The following is an 18992-nucleotide window of genomic DNA, read 5'->3' as shown; positions in this document are numbered from 1 at the left end:
GCGACCCTGCAAATGTAGTCACACGACCCGTTCCTTCCGCGCAGCGAAGTTCGGGGTAGCTTCAGAGGCAGTCTGCTCATTTCCGGCCGTGCCGGGGTTCCCTCTTCTCGCACCGCTTCAGCTCCGGTAGCGGCCCCAGAAAGGAGAGGCCTCCCTCTCTGTTTTCTCATCTCTTTTCCTTCCTTTCCCCGCGCTCCTTCAACTGCGCCCCCAGTCTCTCCCTCCCTGGTCGCCTCGTTCCCCCCTCCACGCACTCGGAAGCGGGGGTGTGTGTGTGTGTCGCACCTCTCTATCCTCAAAGCGACGCTCCGCGGGCTGAGGCCTAAGAGCCAGTGGTCCGGTCTTCGCGCCCCCCGGGGTTTCTAAGTTACTTACCTTCATCTCCAGGCTAGAGCGGTCGCGCGACCTAGCAAGTGCGCAGGCGCACCCGGTCTCCTCCAAGGAGGCTGCCGCGTTCTCGTCACCCAGGAGACCGCGAGAGCAGTGGCCAATCGGCGAGCACTAGCTGAAGGGAGGTGCTCCCGGGAGACGCGGATGTGATCACGTGACTCCAGGGTTGCGGGGCCGGGAGTGGTGGAGCGGCTCGAGGCCGTGCGGCGGCCGCGTCTCAGCTTCCTGGCTGGGCACTGATTGGATAAGACCTGGAGACCCGGGGCGAGCTCCGCGGGCCCGGAGTAAATTCCGGCCTCTCGGTGGCTAAAGGGACGCAGAGAAGCGTAATGAAAGCCGGCTGGGAGGGGGCGGGAGTTGCCTCTTGGGGCAAATACTCGTACGCAGTCCTGCGAGGACGGCTTGGCTGAGCCCAGGTGCTATCCATCTCTCTTTTTCCCCTCCAGGTGTCTGGCCTAGAAAGGATAAGATGTGAGAGCTACTTTATTCCAAGGCCTTAAGAGGCCAACTAAATGAGCCAGCTAAACTGGGCGGGCAGAAGGAGCTCTTAAAAACCAGCTCGAGTGGCATAAAATAACGGATTTTAAAAAATGCACGATCACATTAATAGACAGAAAAAAAAGCACTTAACAAAATTCCATACCCTTAAAAATTCAGCACACATTCATGATAAAAAACTAAGAATGGAAAGTAACCTCTTCAAAGTGAAGATCATCTACAAAAAACCATATAGCTAACATCTAAGCTTGGGGGGAAAGTTCCCTGATCCATGAATGTGGTGCATCTTCACATTTCTTTTCTAATTTCTTTAAACAAATTTTGTAATTTCGGCGTACAGATCTTTTCCTTATTTTGTTAAATTTATTCTTATGTATTTTGTTTCATTTTTGATTCTATGATACATGGACTTTAAAAAATTTTTCTTTTGGATTGTTTATTTCTAGTGTAGAGAATGGAATTGATTTTTGTATATTGATCTTATATTCTGCAAACTTGCTCAACTCATTGATTTGTAACAATAGTTTTTAGTGGATTCCTTGGAATTTTCTATATTCAATTTTATGACATCTGCTTGCAAATAGAGCTAGTTTTACTTATTTCTCTCCAATCTGGATGGTCTTTATTTCCTTTTCTTGGCTAGTGTGGACATCCTTTTAGGAATGCTATAACCTATTGATATGTTTTACCCATTGTTATCTTTTTTATTGTATTATAAAATCGTGTGGTTATCTTTTCATTTTTTAAAAATATGTTTTTATTGCTTTCAGAGAAAGGAAGGGGGAGAAACATCAATGATGTGTCATTGACCTGCTGCTTCTAGCACGCCCCCTACTGGGGGTCCAACGGAAACCTGGCCTGTGCCCTGGCCTCCAACCTCACCGTCACCTCCTGATTCATGGGTCCTCACTCAACCCCTGAGCCATGCCGGCTGGACTTTCTTTTCATTTTTAACATTTACTTTTACCTCAAGTGTGATGAAACTTACATAATATGGTCAATTTAATGTGTTTTGAAGAAATTGGCTGAGAAACTTTTCAGACTTGGGAATATAATTTTTCTCAATAACCTAGTAACTAAACAAAGCTGGCAGGTAATGACCATTGCACATTTAACATTTAAATATGAGCATTAAGCACCCCATTTGGCTTTTTCAAATGATTTTTTGTGCATTGCCTCATAATGTGTGTTTATATATTTAAATGTTTTCTATTGTAAAATATTACTCTCTTAAGGACTGCATAGTGTAATAGTGAATTGAACTTTGTCATAAACTCCCAGTTTAAACCCACTTCATGGTATTCACTAGTTCTTTGACCTTGAGCCAATTCTCTCCTCTGAATCTGTGCTCCCAGGTCTAAAATAGGAATACCAATACATACCTAATTTGATTTGCCGGAAATTATTAAAACAAACAAACAAAAAAAGGCTGGGGAGGAAGAAAACAAAATCCCATTATCAGCATGTATAGATTTTTTTGCATATTTCTTTTCGGTTTTGCCCCTATGTATGCCAATTTTACAATGTATTTATAACTATGGCATGTGTGTGTATTTAATACATTTATTTAGGTCAAGTAATAAATATAACACATTTATTAGGCTGCTCAGTCCTGAGCAATAGAAAAGCAACAATGCTAATAAAATGGTTTTTAGTTTTCCCATACCAAATAAGTCCACTCTTCTTCAACTCCCTTCTGCTACTTTTGGGCTGAATCATTTGGATCATTTGTTCTCTAACTTTAGTATCTGATATGGTTAGTGTATATTAAAATTACCTGGAAGGCCTGGTGAAACACAAACTGCCATCCCCATCCCCAGAGTCTCTGATTTAGTAGTTCTGGAGTGGATCTGGAAAACTTGCATTTCTAACACATTCCCAAGCAATGCTGATTGTGCCCATCTATGGATTACACTGGGAGGCCACTGATCTCTAGACAATTGTTTCCTGAATCCCCTTTGCTTTTTGCCATATGTGTTATACTAAAAAAAAGTCTGTATTCTTTATGTTAAGTTGTAAGCGACAAATCTTTTCCTAGATATTCCTTCTGAAATTCACTTTCCAATTTATTACATGTTAATTTGATACATATATATATATATATTTTTTTCCAATCCTCACCTGAGGATATTTTTTCCATTGCTTTTCAGAGTAAGTGGAAAGGAGAGAGAGAGAAACATCAATGTGAGACACATCGGTTGATTGCCTCCTGCACGCGCCTGGACCTGGGCAGGGGATCGAGCCTGCAACCGAGGATGTGCCCTTGACTGGAATCAAACCTGGGACCCTTCAGTCCACGGGCTTATGCTCTAACCACTAAGCCAAACTGGCTAGGGCAATACATTTATATATTTTAATATGATTGCCATTGTAGTGATAGTTATCAGCTTCATTTTTCTTATCTATAATGGAGCTTGAAAATTAATGGAAATATTTTTATTTGTGGTATTCTTCTGGAAAATTTACAGTTTTGAAATGTCTGTATCCTTATCTGAATGTTAAGTCTTTTGTAATATAATATTTGGGAAAGAAGGAAATCCATTTTCCCATTCTAAAATTTAGGAACATGTACAAGCCTGTCCGTCTGACAAAGGATCTGGTGTCCGCTTGTTTGGGACAGATTCATTAAAGAGATAGTCAAGTCATCATACAGCCTGTGAAAGGGGGTAATTCTAGAGTGCATAGAGCTATTTTTTGAAACTGTATTTTAAAAATACATCTTCAAATTGATTGCTTATTTAGGTATAATATCTGTTGTTATGGCGATCTTCAGAAACCTATAATTTATTTGGAAAAGTATTGCTTTAGGAAAAAGCATTTTTGTCAGAATCTGCTATAAAAACCAGTAAGGATTACATGAAGCCTGTCAAATGGATATTGAAAAACAAATAACTTGCTATAAGAAAAATGTTTTTCCAGAGAGAGAGAGGAAGGAGAATTTTCAAGGTGGAGAGAAAGAGGGATAGTGTGGGGTAGGGATGGAAAATAATGACCTTTAATACTAAAAACGGATAAAGAAACTAGGAAATTTAGGTAGAATTCGGGTTTTAAAAATAAATAGATATAAATATAGAGAGCTTATTGCACACTACATTTCCAGTAAATGCCAGTATTTGATCATCTTATATTTTTACCTCCAATTTATCAGACTTCCAGGCTTTAAAATGATGGCCATTTGAGGAAATAAGTAATTCCCTACCAATTTTATATAGAAAGGGAGTCTAATAAGCATAACAATTAATAACTAGGGAACAACAGTGTATTAAAAAATAACATCTGATCAGGGGGGTCCTAAATTGAAGATACTTCCCTTTGGTTTCCTAATATCAGTAGCTAAGTATATTAATATCATTTAAAGGTTATTAATTACTATATCATTAATTTTAAGCCTAAAATAAAATTTGATATTCAACATTAAGGCAATTTTTATCCACTTCTGTGCCAAGCATAATTCTAGGTGCAGATACATGGCTATGAATCAAATAGCCAAGGAAATTAAGAAATTAAAATTCATTCTGGGTCCATTACAATTTAATTATTTCTATTTTCAAGGGGGACATTTTTACATTACTTCCCTTGCATTCACATAGAATAGTTCTCAGTCCTGGCTGCTATTAGAGTTAATTGGGAGTCACCTGGGGTGGCTCAGGCTCAACCCAGATTTATTCAAACAATTTTTAGACATGGAGCCTGGCTCCTTCCTTCCCTTTTCCTTCCTTCCCTCCCTCTCTCCCTTCTTCCCCCGTCCCTCATTCCTTTTCTTTCAAACTGTGGCACACAGCTATCATTGAGAACCATCGATTTATTCTTGAGTACGCCAAATTCAAGGAAGTGGATGGAAAGCCTGTGCCTGTTTTGTTTCTGAAAATATGATAAATGAAACTTGTCAGAGTCAGGAATCGAATGATTCTATTTATATGAAATAATACAGAATAGGTAAACCCAGAGATAGAATGCAGATTTATGGTCACCAGGAGCTGGGGAAGTGGAAATGGGAAGAAACCACTTAATGGCTATGTGTTTTTCTTTTGGGCTGGTGAAAAGGTTTTGGAACTAGAAAAAAAAAAATTAAACTGCTTTTCAGATGCTTTAAAAGAAATGATAAAATTATTCTTTTTTTGATGTGAATCAATGAAATTAGTCCCATCCTACTTCTCTTAGATTTGTTTTCCTCTGGGAAAAGTACTCCGTTCATTTCCCCACGTTACTTGACCCCGTGCATTCTAGCTTTTATTCCCCCTTCTCAATGGTGTGCTGTGGCCCAATGGCACTGGCTCATGAGAGCAGACTGTGTGCATCTCTTTCCAATTTTTTATTCAGTGATGCCATGTTGGTAGCTTGATATTGTTACCTGATGGGAGTATTTACACCATTGAAATAGGCAAATGCTACAAATCAGAGATTTTTCCCCCCCACAGAGAGTCGGTTGTTAAACATTTACCAAGACAAAATTGCTTCTACTTTGTATAAATTGCAAATTGCCAAAATTGGCGGTCAATTTTCAGTACCCCACTTTTATGTATAATTATTGCTGGCTTAGGTCGTGATATGAAGTCGCAGAGTTAGGGACTGTGTCATGATAGAAATATGCCCTAAAAGTAGGGAAAGCACAGAAGCATGGGAAAGTAGAGAAGAAATAGTTTATGTGTGAGAGAAACTTGATGTGTTTTCCCCAGTCCTAAAAATTTACATGACATTACCAGTAATGAGCTGTGCAGCTGGAAGAGGCTTTTCTAAACTATCAACAATAATAATAAAACAAATTATCACCAACCATGCTGGAGGAAAGTGAATTCCCTTTCAACCTTTCTATTCTCTCTACAGAAAGTTATAAAGTTGTTGCCACATGAAGCAGCGATTAATGAGTAGACAACCAAAACTGTAGGAGAAAAGTATTACACATTTATGTTGGGTAGTCAGTTAATAACATGCTTGCATTCTTCAACTTGTACCTTGTACTACTAAACAAATGTTTGCTAGACTAAACTGAACTAATTTCTGGAAGTGTGTTCTTATCCACAATGTTTGATGTGTGGTCTTAATATATTATTTGGGGTGCACTGACCATCGAAGGGACTCTCTTATTTTAGTTATCACACTTCTTCCTCTGAACTCTCTTAACAGTCATAATCTATCTCATTTATTGCTTATCTTTTGGTTCATCTTTTTAAAAGATACTTTTCATTTTTAGACACCACAGATATCTTCTTAAATAACTTATGTTAAAAATGTTCCATTTCTTCTACAAAAAGACTACAGCCTCACTAATTTGGTATAAATTGGGAAAATCTCCTCTAAATTAGTGAAAACCTCTAAATGGTATGCTGTTTTAAAATAAATATCTTACACATGCTAAATAAAGCTAGCAAAGTATTATTTCATAGATACTTGAACAGATAAGAATGAAATGGCTGTTCGAGAAGTGCTTGAGGGTGCTTGAAAAGTTTGCTCTTGGTATAACACTATCTTAGTCTGTCCAGTTACTATAAAAAGATACCACAGACTGGGTGGCTTATAAACAGCAGAAATTCATAGCTCAGTCCTGGGGGCTAAAAATCTAAGATCAGGGTGCCAGCATGGTCCTGTGGGGCCCCTCTTCCAGTTGCAGACTTCTCCGTGTATCCTCACATGCTGGAAGGGACCAGGGATCTCTCTGGAGCCCCTTTTAAAGGATACTAATGTCATTCATGAAAGTTCTACCCTCCTGACTTAAGCACTTTCCAAAGACCCCACCTTCTAATACCATAACTTTTGGGGGGTAGGATTTCAATAAATAAACTTTGTGGGGGGCACAAACAGACTATAGCAAACAAAAGGGCAGAGACACAGAGGAGCGTAAGAGGTTTGCCTAGGTAATAGTTCTCAGTTGTGTCTGCACATTAGGGTCACTAGGTTCTGGCTGGACTGACATACTGAGATATCATATCTGGGGTAGAGTCCAGGCATTTAGGTATTTTTAAAGTTCTTCCAGTAATCCTATTGTGATACTGTGATATACACTCACTGGACTAGGCAGTGCAAGCAATGGGCTGATAACTCCTGTAGCACTCCAGGTTTTTGCTGGGATAAATACCTCATAATGCCATATCTGATGGATATAAACATCAATATGTCAGATAATATTCAACCTACATGATTGAATACTGGAACTGGAAGGGACCTGAGCAATTATCTCGTACAATCTTTGCAGGGACTATTTCTTTAAAAAATATTCACATATAATTGGTATACAATATATTAGTTTCAGGTGTACAATATAGTGACTTGACATTTGTATACCTCACAATGTGATCACCACACGAAGTCCAGTAAGCAATGACTATTTATTATTATGAAGGATTTATGTAACAGAGAGAAGTTATTATAAAATATCCCTGCCACCCAAATATTGAGTAGAATGTTCATGACATTTGAAATCTTTTGTGACATTGCCGGGAGAAGAGAAAATAGACCATTTCGTTATATATTTTTGCTGTAAGTGGTGCATATAGCTACGTAAGGTCAGGAGGGAGGAGCAGGTGGGTGGAGTGCATGGAGGCGTGCCTGCAGATTGCATCCCTGACATTACGACCACCTGGAGCTTCTCCATATTATTCTGGAGTCACTTACAGAAGAGATAACTGTCATCCTTAGTTTGAATACAGCAGTAAATTAGCTTCCTCTGCATGTATGTGACGCTGCTGTCAGCCTCCTCACTTCCTGAACACCTCTGGCTTTCCCACTTCCATGCCCACGCTCACCAACCCTCTACTCATTTTATTACCTGCCCTCCAAACACACACACCCCCGACGTGTGAACAGGGAAACCTCATGAATTCTGTTTGCTCTGTTTCAGAGTCTGCAATACTGTAAACTTGCATTCCAGTAACTCTGAGGTGACTTACCTCAAAGACCAAGTTTATTTCATATTTATATTCCACCGATAATCAGCTAGAGCCTACTGCAGATATAACAGTGAATAAAATGTTAATTGCTTCAGAGGACACAAAAGTAGATCTCAGCATGCACCCCTAAGGAACTAACATTCTTTGCCCACCTTTGTTTTATAATCTATTACCATGTAAGATTTTAATCTCCCTGCCTTGCTCCATGCCTTCTTGATCAGAAAGTTTGAGGTAAATGAATTTTCAATTGGACTCACTCACTCCCCCAGTCCTTCTCTGCAGCTTTGCTCCTGAGTTTCTGATACAGAATCAGACAGGTAAGTAGGTCAGCTTTTGCCAGACTTATTACCTAGCACTTTCTTGCTCTGAAGCTCTTCTTCAGAGCAAGCTATTCTTGTCACTGACATAGAGACAGCTCTTTGAGTGACAGCTTCTCTCTAACCTCCTCGCTCCAGCTACCACTAAGCAAGGTCCTCGTTCCTTCCACAGAATTCACTCCATTTATGTCTCTTTTGAACTGCTCAGTTTATCATGTAGATTTATGAAGATGCATAACTTTAAAGAAATAAAACTGAAGGCAACAAATGGACAAAGAAGCAAACAAAAACTCATAGACACAGACGATGGCGTGGTGATTACCAGAGGGAAGCGGGGCGGGGGACAGTGGAGGGTAAAGGGGGTCAAATACATGGTGATGGAAGATTGGACTTTAGGTGGTGGGCACACAGTGCAATATACAGATGCTGTATCACAGAACTGTACACTTGAAACTTATGTAATTTTATTAACCAATGTCACTCCAATAAGTTTAATTAAAAATAAATTGTTGAATATACAAAAACATTTGATTCTCCTGAATTTCAAGTAGACTGTTTTTACTATCTTAAAAAGTAACAACAGAATTTATCAGTAGGATTCACTCAGAAAAATATAAACAATCTGACTAGTTTTGAAACATAATGTTGTCATGATAACTTTAATACCTTGAGCATGCCATCACTTACAGTAGCGATTTTCAACCTGTGCGCTGCAAGAATGCTTAAAACATGCAACCCCGGACTATTAAGTCAGGGGCACTGGCCTTTTTTCCCTTAATAAAAAGATGACAACAGCCAACACAACAATAGCCATCTGGTGTGAATGAATCAAAATTATACCTATTTTTTTTGTCAGAGCGTCAAAATATATTTTTTGATGTGCCACAAAATTTTAGTAATTAGCTTATGTGTGCCCCGAGATGAAAAAGGTTGAAAATCGCTGACTTACAGCATAACTCAGTGGTCAATGAGCCATTGTCTACCTTCCCAACTTATATTTCTAAGGCACAAACATTATATAAGAAATATTCATTATTTAACATAAAACTATTTTAAAATACCTCAATTAAATATTTATTATCCACAAAGAAATGTCATCAAGTGGAACCAACTTCAGCCTGGGTAAAGATTGAGAGCCCTGAATATAGTTTCCTAAGCTTCCCTGGCTTCGCTTTCTAGATGTACCTCATTAGCTCAAAGGAAATAATTACCCAGGGCTGGGGAAAACAAGGCGGCAGTTAGGGCTAGTCACGATACTAATACCCTATCAATCAACACTACATTTCTTTAAGAGTTCACAAGGTGTCAGAGTTGCTCAGGCCCAGTAGATAAAAAAAAGATATACTTTCTTAGGCCCTACAAGTAAAGGTCTCTGATGGGGGAATTGGTGCAGTCTTATAAAGGTATTTGGTATCCAGAAGGATGGAACGCCAAAAGTAGGCTTTAATTTTTCATGGCACTTACTTTTTAAAATTCTAATTAAAAAATGAAATGGAATAAAAATATTCCATGTGAATTAATAACCTAGGCTTAGTAAAATTACATATCATTTTACTGAATATTTGTTCCTGAGTAAGAGTTGAGATATTGCCAACAATTCCAAACGTTATAGTTTATAAAAAAAATATCTATCTTGACTGTCAACAAACATTTATGGAATGCCTGTTGTGTACCAGGCATTGGGGAAGAGCTCCCAATCAAACTTGCCCCTTAGTTTTTCATTGTTTATCACTCTCTTTTTAGACTAGAATTAAGATCTAAAGACACTTTCTGTCAGAATTTAAAATTCATTTACTTGCAAATTACATTTTAAAAACTTGTTTTTGGGATGGCTATAAATGCAGAATTTTAATCCTAGTGATATCTATCATCTATCTATCTAGTATGTGTGTGTGTGTGTGTGTGTATTGCTTACTATTATTGCATTAAATAACAATTTGTAATTTACCTAATAAGCTTTTTAATGTTGTAAAATACCCATAAAATTTACCATAAGCAAAATTTAGTACCTTCACCGTGTTGTGTAACCATCACCACTAATTAGTTCCAGAATATTTTCATCACCCCAAAAGGGAACTCCTTACTCATTAAGTAGTCATTCCCTACTGCGTCTCTTCCCAGTCATTCAGCACCATTTGTTGAAGAGACTGTTCTTTTTCCATTGAATGGTCTTGGCACCCTTGTTGGAAATCAATTGACCATAGTGTATTTCTGGATTTTCTATTTTATGCTATTGGTCTATATGTTTATCCAGACTTCAGCACCACACTGTTTTGATTGTAGCTTTGTAAGAAATTCTGAAATCAGGAAATGTGACTCTTCCAAGTTATTTTTTTTTTTTCAGGATTGTTTTAGCTCTTTTGGGTCCCTTCAATTCCATATGAATTTTAGGATCAGCCTTTCCAATTTCTACAAGAAAAGGCCATTAGATTTTTGATACAGATTTCACTGCATCTGTAGACTAATTTGGGGAGTATTGCTGTCATAACATCTCAAACATTGGATGCCTTTCCATTTATTTAGGTCTTCAATTTCTTTCGGCAATGTTTTGTACTCTTCAGTGTACAAGCCTTGCACCTTCTTGGTTGAATTTATTCCCAAGTATTTTGTTCTTTTTGATGCTAGATGCTATTCTCCTCTTTATTCTATTAATTTTTTTTAATAACAAAGAACTTTATTTTCATGTTACTGTCCTAGTTTCTTCTAGCTGTTGCCCCCCCTTCATTCTATTAATGTGGTATATTACACTGATTGATTTTTGTATGTTGAACTATCCCTGTACTCCTGAAATAAATTTTGTTTGTCATGGTATATAATCTGTCTTTATCTGGTTTTGGTATCATGGTTATGCTAGCCTTATAGAATGAACTAGGAAGTGTTATCTCCTCTTTTTATTTTTGGAAGAGTTTAAGAATTGGTTTCAATTCTTTAGATATTTGATAGAATTCACCAGTGAACCCATCTGGTTCTGTACTTTCTTTGTTGGGAGATTTTTGATTATTGATCCAATCTCTTTACTTGTTATAGATCTGCTAAGATTTTTTTCTTCTTGAGTCAGTTTTGGTAATTTGCTTGTTTCTAGGAATTTGTCTGTTTCATGGAGAGTATCTAATTTATTGGCAATAAAACTTATTTTTGATGAATACATTTGTTTATGGTTCAATCATCCAAAATACAATGTAATGTATCTAATATTTATGAAACTTGAGCCCGGCCGTGGCTCAGTGGTTGAGCATCAACCTAGGATCCAGATCGCGGTATGATTTCTGGTCAGGGTGCATGCCCGGGTTGCATGCCCGATCCCCAGTCGGGGCGTGTAGGAGGCAGCTGATCAATGACTCTCTCATCATTGATGTTTCTATCTCTCTCTCTTCCTCTCCCTTCCTCTTTCTGAAATCAATAAAGATATATTAAAAAAAAAAAGAACAGTTACTTTTAAAAAAAAGCACACACAAAAACCTTGAAATGTCATGCTTTCTTACACTTACTTTTCTAAAGCAAAATGTATATAAAATTCCATAAGCTATTTCAGCAAAATTTCCCCCCAATACTAAGGAATTCCCCCCAAATTTTTCTGATAGAAGTGTGACTGGTATAAACTTTACTTCTAAAAAGCATAAACTTCATTTGTCTTTTGACTAAAATAAATGCTTCCCCACATAAAATGAAACCTGTTTTTTTCTACCTAGAAGCAGGAGTGATAAGAGTGTGGGGCTCCTGAGGCAGACTGCCTGCATTAGAAACCCTGTGCTGCCACTTACTTGCTACCTTGGGGTTAACCTCTCTGAGTCTGTTTCCTCCTCTATAAAAAGAATAATAGAACCCACCTCGTAAGGTTGCTGTGAAAATTCGGTGCATGAATGCGAGCAAAAACTTGCTTCCTACTTCATAATAAGCCTTCAATACTTATTAGCACCTATTATTTTTCATAAGGTGGTCATTAATTGGGGTTAAAATAAAGAGCAACTAGATATTTCAATGGAGAGACTTAGTCAAGTCGAGGCAGCAATGTTGGATGATGGACACGTGGAGGAGCCATAGTTCCCTCTAGATTTATGAGACCCTAGACTAGAAGGAGGAGTGTTTGGCAAATGTTCTGTCACTAGAAGAGAAATGGTTCTCTTTACTAGTATCCAGGAGAGCAGGTCCTATTGATTTCAAAACTGCATCAGCAAGGCCCTCCAGTGGGATAGAAAACAAAGGGACTGTTCTACGGAACCGCGTAAAAGAAAGGAAGGTCCTCAGGAAGGGAAATCAGCTCCTTTACTTGAAGGAGCCTGGCTCCAGTGTGGGCACAGGGAACCAGAGTGGGTGATGAGTGTTCAAAGGAATGATCACAAGTGCGGGTTCAAGCACTTCCTTTCAAATCACAGGTTTAAGTCTCCACAAGAAGGGATAATGTACAGGTATGTCTCTGCTTTTGAAAATTTTGTCTTGTTTCTTATACCTTTTCCTCTTCTCTCTCTTCCCCTAAATACATAAATATACTCCACAGTTGATCCCTCCTTGTCAGGAAAATAATTGAGCTCTTATCCATAATATAACGAATACATTAAATATTAATGTACTTGTCACTATCACTATTATTTTCTTAGCAGCCACACAAGTAAAATAACTACAGGATTTGTTTGGGGGAACAGAAGTACTCAGTTTCTTGACTTCCAAGGCAGAAACAATATAGGTTCATGAACACTCAAAATTAGCTTAAAAAAAAAAAAAAAGCTTGTTTTAATTTATAAAGAAAACAACTACAATAATTAGGCTATGCTGATATAAAATGCAAAAACACATTAACCATAACATTGTATTTTAAAATATGGGCATTTAGATTACACTCATTTTATATTAAGATATAAATGGATGACTTATATACCTTAAAGAATTTATCATAAAATGTTACCGCTCAGTGCATTTTGGCAATAAACAATTCACTGAGAGTATTAACATTCACATATGTAATTAGAGTTTACAAGTGTACAAAACTTTGGGTAATAAACACTTTAAACTTATTTTTCAAACATTCAATAATCCCATTTCTCCCAAACTGATTACAAAGAAGGGGTCAAAACATCTTTTATAAAAGAAAACAAATTCATATAATTAAATACTTGTTAGGTGAAGGAACATTATAGGGATATAACATTTCTCTACATAAATTTGCATATCTTAAGTTTAATGCAAAACACCACATTTCAATTCCAGTTTGAGAATATCGTAACATGTACTTCTTGGTGAATCGAGATGTAATAGGATGAATACTTAAATAGACCCCAACAATCATATCAGGTTTTTATTTGGTCATTATTGTTTTAACTTTTAATGTTTTTCTTTATTTACTGGACTAACCCAATTTTAGAAATAAAATCCACAACCAAAGCACATATAGTACAGCTATTTCTGAAAAAACTAAATAGCATAGTCTTTAGTGTATCATTAAAAGAGTGGTTGCAATTAAACAAACAGGCAAATGAATGAATAAAAATTACTGCAACTCATGTATGATAAAGTTACAAAGGAAAATGTTACAAGTTTTATCTGGTCTACTTGCACAGAAATCTGGATGTTAGTAAAATATGCTTGATTATTAAGAAATGGAATTCCCAGTTAACACTGGGCTGTGTTTAGGAGCATTAGGTTACATGAGGAACATGTGCTCATAATCTACCAGCTGCAGCTCTGACTCACTAAGAAACGAAAGTATGTAACTCTGGTCCATCCCCCCTTTTTGACAAATCTTCACTTTGAGATCAGGCACTTTGTGCCCAGGAATGTGGAATTGCAAATTTACTAAAAATGTGTCCACTGTTAGTAGGATAAATGTACCGAATTCATAAAAGACGAGGAAATCTTCATTTAGAAACCAAAGCACTAAATTATAATTTTACAGTCACAACGCAAGCCCCAGCTCTTCCTAGGCACAGTGGAGCAACCTAAAAAGAAACAAAAAGACATATGTGTTGGGTCTGTAAGTTAAAAATGTTGATAATACCAGACCAGTTGGCAAAACACTGAAATAGTCCATACCTGTTGGCCAAGGGCTGCTGTCCCAGGCCTATCACGGGCCTGGTCCCTTCCCGTAAACCCCCCTCCTGATGTCAAACTTTCATAGACATCCCACATCACATAATTATGTATTATTTACTTCTCTTTAAAGGTGATTTTTTCTTTTATTAATTGAGATATAACTGACACATGACATTGTATTAGTTGCAGGTGTACAAAATAATGATTCAATATTTATATATTGTGAAAAGGTGTTTTTCTTAATCGCTCAGGAATTGTTTTACATGAAGCACGATGTTTTGGGCAAAATGCTGTATAATATGGATGTGAGGAATGCTGATTTGTGAGGAAATGCTGAATACTTAAAGGCAACTATGACTAATATGGAGAAAATATTAAGTATTATCTAGACGGGTAAGAGAAAGATTATCTCAGAGAGTACATAAAATACACTGCATGCCTGGGATCTGCTTACTCCAGAAAAAACAGTAACTTCCCACCGAGTGACTGCCTTCTCTGTGCACGGCCAAAAAGTCGAAACCCCTTCTACTGCTTTTCAGCAGAGTAGATAAATAATGGCTACCCCATTCGACTCCCTAGTGGAAACACGCCTGATGAATAAACTCTTTGATAGTGAGATAGCAGTGTGGGTGGCAAGTGAAGGAATGTAAGCTTTTTATAGATAAGGAACAGCTCTTAAATCTTTCACTTACTGTCTTTTTTTTTTTTTTTTTTAAAAGTACCTTAGACACTAGGCAATTAATAGTGGAAATAAAAGTGTGGAGAGAATAGTTTTCAAAGAAGGACTACTTTGGGTATAGTAACAATCTCTGCATTTGACCTAAGAGAAATAAAACATTAGCATTTGGGAAAGAGTAACTAATATAAAGTACTAAGAAAGTTTGCTTTGTACTAATGAGTGGATTTTAAGAACACAAGCAACTTCAGTTGTGAGAGAATTCTCAGTTATTCTCCATCTGAATCAATTGTTTTGATCAGTTATATCTCCTTGAACAATCTATTTTAAAACCACATCTACTTACAATATTCTAGGAGTGACCTCTAAGTCATTTAAATCAAAGCATCTGTTTGTAATTAGCAGCTTTTCTCAAAACACCCAAGACACTAAGTCTCTACACTCTGAATAGTGTATGTTATCATGACAACCAGTTAGCAAGTTTAGCTTAGAGAATTTATTAAATACAACTCAGGCACTTCCTGCGTTGGGTCAAGGCTGGAAGTGGGGCGGGTGGCTTAAGATTTTGTAATCTCATTTCATTCCCTGTACAAATGTCCTCTCATCCATTTGTTGGAACACTGAGTGAAAACATTTATTTTTCAGATACTATGGTTAGAAGTTCACATTTAGCTGCTGTAAAATAATAGAGGTGGCATGCACATAAAATACTATGTGGTCATAGATTATTAATTTTGATACAGAATGATTGAGCATAAAGTATTAATTATCTATAATACCAAATCTCAAATACTGGCCAATAGATTTCCTTATAACTGGCCTAAGGGCTTAAATCAAGTAAGTCTCAGAGGAAGAGATTCTTCTGTCTCGTTTTGGGTTACCATTAACTACTTTTGTGTGGAAGGCTGATGGGAGGTAATCACATAATTTCTAATGAAATTCTGTACCCTTAACTCAAGACTTCATTTCTCCTGCTCCTAACCCAACTTAACCTGTCTCCATCTCCTGCCATGTGAACTTTTTATTATTGTGTCACTCTTTTGGTTAAAAGTCTCCATTAGCTTCTCATTACCAAACTCTTTAGCTTGACCTTCACAGACCTCCACCCTGACCCCAACCTTCCTCTTCAATAAGAGCTCCTACTCTTCTTGAGAATGGATCCTTACAACCGGCCACACTTCCTCAATAGAGCCGAAATATGTCTACTTTGGTGGCATTTCTTTCATGTTTTCTCACAAAATTTCCCCTTTCTTTCTACCTTTTAGACTTGGATCCATTAAAGCTTAGCTTAAACCCAACTTCTTTTTCACTAAAGCCCCCTCAACAACCATTTCTTCTTTCTCTTTGGTTTTCTATACCCTCACTGCCTACATCAGGGGATGATAAATTTACACGGAGTGATAGATGATTACTAGAATTAGCGGAATGATCACATTGTAAGGTATAAAAATGTCAAATCACTATGTTGTACACCTGAAGCTAATATAACCAATATAAAACTGTACACCAACTATACTTAAGTAATAAAAACAACAACACAGAATAAGTGGAATAACGAAAAATGAAATGATATACCTGGGTCCACTCATTTGTCTGGGGATCATAAGCCTCCACTGTATTAAGATAAGTCTGCCCATCATACCCTCCAACGGCATACAATTTATCTCCAAGTAAACAGACCCCCACCGCATCTCTGCTGATGCTCATGGATGCCACTGCAGTCCACATATCTGTTTTGGGATCATATCTGAAAGAAAGTTTTAGAAATGGAGCTGACATTGCTCTCACAATAGTTTATGTAAAAACGATTTTGTTCTTTAAGCCTATCTTTTGTCTTATCTGCTATATAAAGTACATCTGAACATAACTTAGAGAATAATACCAATATTTTCCTAAAAACTTTTAACTTACAATATCACAGATTCATTTAGCAGATGGAGAACACTTAAACTTTGCAAAAGAGCTAAGGTAAATACTGAAAACTACTTTAAGGCTTTAGATTGCCTGCTGACAATTTGAGGAAATCAGGATGTGAAAATCTACATGAGGTGACACACAGCCCTAATCATTGTAGCTTTCCATTCCTGGACTTTCTAGTTCCTTTCATGAAGTATGTTTACCAGAGCTGCCTAAAGCTGTCTAAGAGCAGACACAGGCCAAGACGACTTATATTGCTTCTAATACCCCTTATATCACTGGGTGCAATACAACAGTGAGCCTGAGGTAATTTATGGGGAAAAGCGTATGAAAACCTGCATATTCCTTCCTGGATGTAACACGCAACAAGCACAGTCTGGATTATTCTCTCCTCAACACAAGAGACATGAAGGTGTAATGTTCCTGCTTTCTCAAGAAAAACACCAACCAACTCTGCTTATTATTTCACAGAAAGCAATCATTGTCACCAACAAACCTCCATTTCACTTTAAATTTTTCTTTTAGTTATTTATAATTTAAGTAACATGCACATATATACATTAACTTCCCATTGCTCTTTAAAAATCCAAAATTCTTAATAAGGCCTCAGTACTCTACATGACCTGCCCCTACCTCCACCCTACTCTTCCCCCTGTGCTGCCACTCTCTCCATCGCTGTTCTCCGGCTCCAGTAGCTGCCTTTCAGTTTCTCAATGAGTCACATTCCTTTGTGCCTTGGGGTGTTCATATAAGCTCCTATTGCCTCTACCTCCCCAATCCACTCAATTGCTCTATTCCTTGAACTAGACTGAACACAACAGATGGAGCTCTAACTACTGTCCAAATCTTCCACTGATGTTAGGCTCTTTACCTGGCCCCACACCTGAGTTTCATGAGGCCAGTTGGAATAGGCCTAATGAGCCTTTTATTTTATTCTTTTATATCAAAATGTGTTAGAAATGCTCTGCTCCTTCTTACTTCTTATTTAGCCTCCAGTCCTTAATTAGTTATCTCTCGCATTCACCCAGCTCCTTTTCTTTTTCATTAGGTAAGGTGTCCAGTACCAAATAGTATACAATAAATGTTTTTCCTATGATTCAATTAATAAATTATATAATCAATTCTAAGGTAAAGTTTAAGCAGGTATTTATAAGATGAGAGAAGAATCTGAGGAGGCTGTTAGGAGACAGACTTGAGAGAAGGCAGAGAAGACAACCCAGTATTTACAAAGCTCCTAAGGAAAATTGCATGTGGTAGATGCTCAATAAAAAATTACTAATTTTTCTGAAAGTGTCAGAGGCTTATGTTTGTTCTTTTTTTATTCCTAGTTTTCCTTCATAAGAAATTACCTCTCAACACAGTCTGAGAGTCTGGAAGTCAGGTTGGATGCAGGAGCATCGTGTCCCCCAATAGCATAAAGCAATCCATTCCAGGTGGTTACTCCTACTCCCCCTCTCCTTTTTGACATTTGTGCACAGAGTGTCCACTTATTAGTATGAGGATCAAAACATTCTACCGACTTGAGACAAGAACTTCCATCACGACCACCAACTGCATAAAGTCTGTAAAGAGAACAAACAGAATGATAAATAAGAAATAGTGCTATGCTTAAGACAAAGAGGTTATTCTTATGGTATTTCTTTGAATTTAAGGTGCCATTGATTATAAGACACTGTCAATTTATGTTCCATTAGAAAAGTGATATGTCACCAATTAAATGACATATATATGGATATATCAGATGTCACTAAATATACACACACACAAAAACTCACATGAAAGCAATGACAACTGTTTCACAGCTCCCATCTGTTTGACATCTGTTCGACGCATCATCCTTGACTGTAAGATGCATTGCATTTTTAGAGATGTTAAAATGTGTCTTAGGATATAGGAAAATATGCTATATAAATATATCATGACTTATTTCTTAAATAACTAAGATAGGACTTCGTTATAAAGGAAAGAAACTAACCTTCTCTGAGCACCTACACAGGCAAGGCACTTTACATGTATTTATTTAATCACCACAATGATGCTATGAGAAGCCATTTGCATCCCTGTTTCACAGCTAATGGAGATAAAGAGACGTGAATGGAGTCACCCACTAAGAAGCAGAACCAGGACACAGTTACACTAATGAGCAGTTAGTTGTATAGTCAACAGTTGTACTTGTAGTAATAAAACAGGAGAATAAAAGGATAGCTTGAAACAATGGCATATAAATTAATATTTATTATACATAAACAGTGGTCCTTCATTAATTTAAATTACTACAGATAGGGT

General features: G+C 37.4%; 2 protein-coding genes across 5 annotated transcripts in view; both read right to left on the bottom strand.

The window, feature by feature from the left end:
* The window catches only part of WDR19 (WD repeat domain 19), a 62569-nt gene extending 62119 nt beyond the window's left edge, over positions 1-450 (bottom strand). Inside the window, exon 1 of one of the 2 annotated variants that reach the window (XM_081118773.1) lies at positions 376-450. In XM_081118773.1, coding sequence (XP_080974899.1) covers positions 376-381 — 6 coding nt within the window. In that variant the 5' untranslated portion in view covers positions 382-450. Of the gene's footprint in view, positions 1-285 lie in introns of both variants that reach the window. The other variant, XM_081118772.1, reaches the window with a different exon arrangement.
* Positions 451-7199: 6749 nt separating this feature from the next.
* KLHL5 (kelch like family member 5) overlaps positions 7200-18992 on the bottom strand; it is a 66930-nt gene continuing 55137 nt past the window's right edge. For 2 of the 3 annotated variants that reach the window (XM_081130872.1, XM_081130871.1), the window contains 3 exons: positions 18056-18268; positions 16365-16536; positions 7200-14019 (listed from right to left, as the gene is read on the bottom strand). In XM_081130872.1, coding sequence (XP_080986998.1) covers positions 13963-14019; positions 16365-16536; positions 18056-18268 — 442 coding nt within the window. In that variant the 3' untranslated portion in view covers positions 7200-13962. Of the gene's footprint in view, positions 14020-16364; positions 16537-18055; positions 18269-18481; positions 18549-18992 lie in introns of those variants that run through there. The other variant, XR_013998332.1, reaches the window with a different exon arrangement.

This window comes from Miniopterus schreibersii (genome assembly GCF_964146895.1).
Source record: "Miniopterus schreibersii genome assembly, chromosome: 1".
Taxonomy (NCBI): domain Eukaryota; kingdom Metazoa; phylum Chordata; class Mammalia; order Chiroptera; family Miniopteridae; genus Miniopterus; species Miniopterus schreibersii.
Note: the sequence above shows the minus strand (reverse complement) of the source record. Positions and strands in the feature narration are given on the sequence as shown.